The sequence below is a fragment of the Cnephaeus nilssonii genome (assembly GCF_951640355.1).
Source record: "Cnephaeus nilssonii genome assembly, chromosome: 10".
Lineage (NCBI taxonomy): Eukaryota > Metazoa > Chordata > Mammalia > Chiroptera > Vespertilionidae > Cnephaeus > Cnephaeus nilssonii.
In genome coordinates this window covers 42489338-42497972 of record NC_137081.1, presented here as the reverse complement: position 1 = coordinate 42497972, position 8635 = coordinate 42489338, and the positions used below count along the sequence as shown (strand labels likewise).

The 8635-nt window shown below is 34.8% G+C and overlaps 1 protein-coding gene across 2 annotated transcripts in view; it reads right to left on the bottom strand.

The window, feature by feature from the left end:
- Positions 1–2811: 2811 nt before the first annotated feature.
- LNPK (lunapark, ER junction formation factor) overlaps positions 2812–8635 on the bottom strand; it is an 80269-nt gene continuing 74445 nt past the window's right edge. Inside the window, exon 13 of one of the 2 annotated variants that reach the window (XM_079781757.1) lies at positions 2812–8063. In XM_079781757.1, coding sequence (XP_079637883.1) covers positions 7801–8063 — 263 coding nt within the window. In that variant the 3' untranslated portion in view covers positions 2812–7800. The remainder of the gene's footprint in view (positions 8064–8635) is intronic. The other variant, XM_079781758.1, reaches the window with a different exon arrangement.

Below are 8635 nucleotides of genomic sequence, written 5' to 3'. Positions count from 1 at the left end.
CCTGGGATCAAGCCCACAACCTGGGCATGTGCCCTGACTGGGAATCAAATTGTGACCTCCTGGTTCAAAGGTCAATGCTCAACCATTGAGCCACACCGGCTGGGCACTTGTTTCATTTTTAGATAAAAATAATAATTAAACTAGGTGATTATAAGTCATAAAATATACCTCACTAATCCAAGTTTTAATTATGCATGCCATGTACAGCATACATTGCCTTTTATTGTTTTTTTTTACAGCAAGTACTCAACTTTAAGGTCTGAATTCTTATGGCCTATATACTGAAAGTGAAAATATTCTTAAATTTTACATATATACATATATATACATATACATATATACATGTACATATACATATATACATACATATACATACATATATATATATAGTGTGTGTGTGTGTGTGTATCCAGACTCCACCAGGTAGTGTCAAAAAAGCAACTTTATCCAGAAAATTCCTAACTTAACGCCAGCTGTAACATTAATGGGTCAGATATGAGCTAATAAATAAGAAAAAAAGATTTTTAAATACCTCATTCCATAGGTAAGTAAAATGTAGGTTCAGGGAATGAGGAATGTAGGAATCTTCAAGAACAGAATATTGGCCCTGACCAGTTGCACAGTGGTTAGAGCACCGGCCTGTGTACCAAAGGGTCATGGTTTTGATTCCTGGTCAAGGGCACTCACCTGGGTAGCAGTTCCATCCCCAGTCTCTGTTGGGGAGATGGCAAGAGGCAATAAACTAATGTGTCTCTCTCACACCACTATTTCCCTCTCTCCCTTCCTCTCTCTAAAAATCAATGGAAAAAACATCCTTAGGTGACAAAACAAACAAAAAAAAGGGGAGTTTGTTAAACAAACTCAATTTATTTTATATATGACTTAAAACCTTACCCAAATGATGGATTCATGTGAATTAAGAAAGAGTTCCTACACTGTAATCTCACCCTAGCATATTGGCTCCTAGGTCATCTCCCGTTCAATATATTGTTATTGAACATCTATGCCAGGCACTAAGAATACAAAAACAAATGATTCCTCCCTACCCTCAATGTGCTAACAGTGTCCATACTCTCATATCTTGAGCTAGTCCTCACTTTCTAGTCCCAATTACTTTACGTGTAGGAGTTTCAGATAGAAGCATACCAACCACTAGTTAGTGCTGACCAAGTCAGTTCTACCACATATTTATACAAATCCACTCTCTAAACATGCATGTAGCAGACACCATGCCAGGCTAAAGTTTCGTTTTAATTTGTGTTGTTTTGTTTGAGGAGAGCAGGAGAAAATAAAAATTGAAAAACATAGCCCTATCTTCAGTGTTTACAGTCTAATAAGGGAGGCTGACAATAACAAGAGGTCAGGACACTACAAGTTACATATAGTGTATCAAGTGCAAGGGAAACAAGTAACTGCTTAGGAAAGCTGAGAAAGATAACACTCAGATTACAGATAAAGCTAGGTCTTAAAGGAGAGTTTAACAAGGATAGCATCATATGAGATCAGTGCTGAGCATCTCTCAGAAGTATGGAATACTCATCTGCGATCAGAGCGTAAGGGAGAGTAGTGGGAGAGAAGTCTGGAAAAGTAATTCACATTCTGAAGGGCATCCTTACAAACCACCTAAGGAGTCTACCATCCTCAAATGAACTTTAACATTTTTAATTTATGTTTTAGAAAGCTCCAACAACAATGCAGGTGATGGATCAATATTAAAAAGAAAGACAAAGGAGCCCATTGGAATTTGCCTCAATTACAAGTTAAAAGTTATCTGGCCCTTTCCCTACTGAATAATTGAACTAATAGGATATTTGCAAAATTCCCCAAACTCTAAAATCTTTACTAAACGACAGCAGTATTTCCCATTCTGTGTGTGCACGTGCATGCATACTATCTACTCAACAGATAATTTATTGTGTCTTCTATATGCCAGACATTAGGAATGTAATGATGAACAAAAACAGATATGGCTCTGCCTTCATATTATGAAAGAATTTCAAGGGGAGGGTTATGAGTGGAGAGTCTGACAAGTGTTAGGCTAAGAGAAGACGGCCGATGAAGTAACACTTGAGTTATCACAAAAATATGAGAACCTAAAAGAGCATTAGTCTATGTCTTTCAGCTACCAAAGGAGAGAACTCATAGGTAGTGAAAAAGACAAGGACTTGACGATCCTAGGTTCCAATTCCATTTACAACATCCATAAATTAAGGTCTTGGGAAATTAATGTAATCCCTGCTTGAATAGAATTCCATCTCCTCACATGGTGGTTGTGAGAACTGTAAGAGAATGTACTTGTAAAAGTACCCAGAGCACAGTGCCTGACCAAGAGTAGGTATCCAAAAAATGTTCATTTAATTCCACACTTTCTTCACCCTTCAAAATCAGACTATGATAGAAATATTTATTTTCACAAAAGTAAATTATTTTCCCCAGTTTTCCTAAATCAAGTGCCAGGGATCTGGTAAAAGTCTTTGGCAGCTGAAAATTTGGCTTATTCTCATATAATCCTGGAATAAGAACTTAAAAAAAACTAATTTATGACGGAGATTTTTGAGAACACTTTTTAATCTTCTCAGAGTGCTTCCAACTTCTACCAAGTTTGCTGCCAAAGAAAAAAAAGGAAGGTATAAATATTTTTTAAATCTAGAGAAAAATACATAAAGCAGAAAATCTAGGTTTTAAAAAACATCAACTAAGATAGAACTATGTATGTAAATAGTGTTTTCTTCTCCTAAAGCCCATGAGTAGCATAAATTAATCCATATACAACAGGACCTCTGGAGGAGAAAGAATGAAAAATGGGCCCTGGCTGGTTTGGCTCAGTGGATAGAGCATCCGCCTGCAGAATGAAGGGTCCCGGGTTCGATTCCAGTCAAGGGCACATGCCTAGGTTGTGGGCTCGATCCCCAGTAGGGGGCGTGCAGGAGGCAGCCAATCAATGATTCCCTGTCATCAATGATGTTTCTATTTCTCTCTCCCCTCTCCCTTCGTCTCTGAAATCAATAAAAAATGTTTTAAAAAAAATGAAAAATGGCATCTAAGTTTCACACAAAGGCAAACTGATAAAGGGCAATTGGGGGCCACCTACTATCAGTAAATGCAACAATTTCTAAAAAGGCATTTTTAAATAGTATTAAAGTATAAAATGTGGATTAATTTCTGAGGAGGAAAGAAATTCAGCTGAGACAATAGTTTATAGACTGATACTTAATTTTTATTCTTAAGTTTATATTCTAATAAAGTACTTTTCTGTATTTATATATTTATTACCTAAATTCAGAGCCTGAATATATTAACTTATTAACCAGGCAGAGTTTACACATTCAGATGAAATATTTTTGAAACAAGTCAAATTACAAACTGTAAGATTTAGCAGACCATCGATTCACAACCATCTGTTTTGCTTCATCTTTACATATTATTTTTAATAGCTCTTTGTAGCTCATAAACTATATCTAAATCGCATATAATTTTTGCAATGAATTAAAATTATCCTAGATAATAACACTGCATTTTCTTCCAATTTTCTAAAGCAGCTCTGTTCTCCATAATTGTTTCACAATCTATCCATAATTCCATAAGTTATCGCCATTCTTTGACCCATTGTCTAGCTGATTTGCACACAATTCAACAGGTGATATTGGAGAGTAATATTGTAAAATAATATTACAAGAAAAAAAATTTTTAGTTTTAAGAGTTAAGTAGCCGTCAGCTGGAAATAGAAGTAAACATGTTACATTTTAAATCTTAAACGCTAACATAAATACTGACAGTGTAAAATTGTTGTTTCAATATAAAACATCTTGAATTAAGAGAGTTTTGGCTTAGTTGACATGCTATTTATTCCTATGATCTTTTATAAGTCACTTAGCTTTTCTAACACTTAGCACACAGTATTTAATGAATTATTAAACCTCTCATCACACACACACACACACACACACACACACACACACACACACGAAGCTATTAACTCTGATTGTTATATTCTCCATAACAATATTGTGTCCAATGTATAAAATGAGAAAGATCCATTTCAAAAATAAAAGGCATAACCTAACAGCTAGCAAAATTTCTAAACTTGAGTTTTAACTGCAACTTTTTCAAGTCAACAACTATTTATTGAGTGTCCCTGGTCCCTGTGACTATGTGAATGGGAAAATATTGTAGGCAGAGGAAGAACACAAGGAGTTTGGGGGATTAGAAACACTTTGCATATGCCCACCACAGAATATATTAATGTAGCAAAATTAAAAATGTGAATGTGGGGAGGGGAGAGGGGGGACAGTGGCAGTAGTTGTGGTAAGAAATGCCAGAGGTAATTAGAAAAATTACACAGGCTCTGTAGTAATCAGTAAATTCAGACGTCTTCCCAAGACCAGAGAGGAATCATTAAAGGGTTTAAGCAATGGTGTGGTGGTATGATTCAATTTCTAATTTTGAAAACTCCAGTGCACAGGATAGCAAGGCAAGACTGGAGACAAGAAAACCAGTTAAGAGACAGTTTTGAGATGATGAATTAGAAGGCAGTACAGCAGTAATTAATAGGAAAACTTCTGCAGTTAGTTGCCTGCATTCGAATCCCAGATTTTCCACTTACCAACTTGCTGTTTCTACCTGTTTTCTCTTCTATAATCCAGAGATAAAAAATCTTCACAGGGTTATTGCCAAAGAACAAATAAAACAATACTCATAAACAGCATGTTGCCAGGCACAGAGTAAGAATGCTAATGTTTATTATTAATGTATTGTTAGTGGGCAGAGAAATGAGAATATTAACTGGAAGATGTTTAGGAGACAGAAACTGACAGTGAAGATATAGGACAAAGGGGAAAGGAATTAGACTCTAGTTCCTGGCTTGAATAATGGTTCTGTTTGATGAGATGAGAAACACAGGTGGTTTGAAAGTTTTGAAGGTTTGAAGGAGAAAATAGTGTTCATTTTTTGGTATGTTGATAGTGAGAGACATTCCAGCAAGCAGGTGAATGTAGTACTCTGAAGTGAAGGAAACAGATCAAGGCTGGAGGTCTGAGAATCTGAGCAACAGATGGTAATCTAATCCATGGAGGTTGGTGCGAGCCCCTGGAGAAAGGACATGTGGGATGAAGAAACGCTGGCACTAGGTAGAAGCTATGGAACAGCAACATTAAAGGAAGCCTGCAAAGGACACTGAGAAGGCGGGCCCGAGAATAAGAGAACAATAGTGTGAGCACTCAAAACCAGAAGAAAAAGAAGTGTTTCAAACAGAGGACAGTGCTCAGCAACGTCCATACCGCGAAGCAGCAAAATAAGGAGTTTTCATTGCATCTAGCAACAAATTATTCATTCACATAATAAATATGTGTCAGGCACCAGGCCCTGGAGATGCAGTAGTAAATAAGTCAACAAGAGCCTTGCACACATAGATTTTATGTTGAAGATAGACAGTAAACTAGTAAACAAAATACTTATTTGAAATAGTAGAGATAAAGTGACATATATAAGAGAGAGTAAAAAGCACAGACCACTTTAGTGAGTTTGGGATAGCATCTCTCTGAGGGACTATCTAAACTGAGACCTAAAGCAGGAAAGGGCTCAGCATGGTCAAAGAATTGAAATAAGCTGCTGAGGCCACAACATAACACTGGAGGAGGGATGGAGAGAAGCCAGACCATGTTTGTAGATTATGCTGAAGGCATAGTGAGAAAAGTTTAGATGATGACCTGTTAAGCATGTAAATAGGGAAGTTAAGGTCACTAGCTAATAGCACTTAGTTGTTTGCTTTTCCTCATTTATACTAGACTTAATAATCAGAAATAGGACATGTCACCACTCTTTCAACCATTAACTGTTTATTACAATATCAGAATAAACTTTTCTATTCTAAAGGATACTGATTATAGCATGTTACCTCTAACATTAATATTACTAATCCTCTTTTAAATTTCCATATTTATTTCGAAGATATTTCTCATAATATTTGCTTGATTCTATGACTAAATTATATTTCTCTGGGGTATTTTCAAGCAATGTACATAAGAATTTGAGTATTTTATAACAGGAAGAATCAGCAAGGTGTTACTAAAACCTGATTAAATTCATCCAAAAAATTTCCATAGAGTTTATATTCTGTAATCTTAGGTTCCTATCTCCTTTATATATTTATATACATGTATATCATAGGTAAAAGTTGATGCAGAAAACATTGGCTTGATTCTGAGCAGCTGAATTATATGTTCATATTGTTTTTTCATTTCTTTATCTGCAAGAGGAAGAATTTATGGCCCTTTCCTATTTCATAAGGATATCAATAACATAAAATGCTATTTACTTGATATCTATTATCAGGCACTGAGGTAGGAACATTACATAAATTATGTTTAATCATCCTCATACTAAGACTGCAGAGGCAAAATTTAAGCCCAGTTCTGTAATCTCGAAAAATTGGGTCACTAAACCATGATGCTTCAGACTATTAACAGATTGAGTTTCTTAAAAATACCTATCCAATGTAAGTTATTAAATCATAAACATGAATTTTAAATAACAAATGTCATTTTATTAAATTTTTAATAAACTATGTACAACTTAGAAATATTTGCTATACACACCATTCCTATACATTTCTCCTTTTGTCATAACTTGATTTAAATTTTTTTAATAATGGAGAAGAGAGGTAAAAAACAGAAAAGATAACTACAGTGTTTAAGGTACCAGAATTACCATTCTGGGTCAAAATTTTTCTCAGTTAATCTTTAAAACACATATTAAATCCAATGAACTGCCTATTCTCATAGAACTTATGTATCTCTCAAAATTAAAAATTACAAATGGCCTATAGTTTTCCTGAATCAGAAAAACCTAACCTCTGATTAGAACCTCTAAATGTCACTAGTTCCCTGAATTCAGAAGGTAACAAGTCTCAATAAAAGCATCATAATTTGCCCTCAGCAGTATCTACAGAGTTGTTGTATTATGAGCTCTTCCTACTAAGATTTTTTCAGGTAGCTAAGTCATCCAAGATTCTGTCTGAAGAAGTCTAGATATTTAACAAAAAGAAACTACTGCCAGATCTTTATTTTCCTTAACAAAATACACACAAGAGCACAAAATTCACTTATAATATCATTATTTTACAAGTATAAATAATGCTCAGAATTCAAGTTACAGTCAAATGCAGAAATATTTCCTATGTTATGTAAACATAAGCTAATTATAATATTATGTGCCTTTGGCCCAGCTGCAAAATAAGAGACATCAAAAAGAAACACTGCACTTGACTGTTCAATTGCATTCTTACTGAGAATTCGTACCAATGCCTATATAGTTAAAACTTTTATACCGCTTAATGTAAATGCCTAAATAGACATTTCCCCGCCCCTGGCAAATATCTTGAGAGTAAAACTTCTATCCATTTTTAATGATGAACTATTAAAAATCTTGAGTTTCATTCCTTAAAACAAACACTGTTAGAACTTATTCCTAACCAAAGTTCTTCCTATGTTAAAAATGGATATTATTTACAGGTCACACATATAAAAAACAAGAATGCTATCATGTTTGTTTACTTTTAGAATGCAAAAAAAAAATTCTAAAAGCCAGTGTGGATCTTTGTACATTCAAAAATATTTTACTTTACTTGCTTGTAGTTTTAATACCTAGTAGATACAATTTTGACATATTGAAATAGCTAGGCAATCTGAATTCAAATGATATCAAGCATATCCTTAGAGAGAGAAAAAAAAGCACCACCTAAAAAGCAATAACTGACATCAACAAAACTACAGCTATCCAGTTGAAGGCATGTGGAAGCATTTACTACATCGTCATCAATGATTCTCCACTTAATTCAGGATTAGGAATAGAATCGGGAATAGCATCAGAAATAGAATCAGCTTTGGGAACTATTGATTTGGCTTCATTCACTGAGGTTTCCTCATTCTCAGTCTCTTCTTGCTTCTCTTCTGGTTCCTCTGTACCAGATGCTTTTTCAATCACTTCATTTGTCTGCTCTGTATTTGTTATTTTGTCCTCTGTCTGCTCTGTAGTGTTAACCAAAACATCTTGTTCTTCTAAAGATTCTGAAAAGACAAAGAGTTAAGACTTCAGGAAGACAAAAATGTTAAAATTGCTAAATAAGGTATATGAATTGGTACAACAGGAAAAAAAACAATTTGGGGAAAACAAATCCATACTTTATCTAAAGTCCCATATTTTCATAAAATTTAGGAATTTTCCTAATATTTAAGAATTTTCCTAAAGATGCATTTGAAAGTTGCATGTCCAATCAAGCAAAGCCCCAATAGAATTATGTGCTGTAAGACAATAGCCCAGCAAACAAAAAAAATGTATTAAATCTCAGATTATGTTTCTTAAAGAAACTGTCTCCCTTGTGCCAGGCAATCCTGTGAGCAGTGTGTAAATATGTACCTTTGCGTGTATGTAGGTGGTGCTATTTCCCATACTGATTTACATCTCTATTATCCCAGACCTTAGAAGGTCTACAGACCAAGACCTTACATCTCTATTATCCACCTTTTCCAAAGGCATTACAAGTCTCCCCTCATCCCTCTATACAAGACAAATCCTCAGGATTTAAACCTCTGGGTCAGAATATGCTATATACCTACAATGGTAGGGAGAGAAAGAAAAG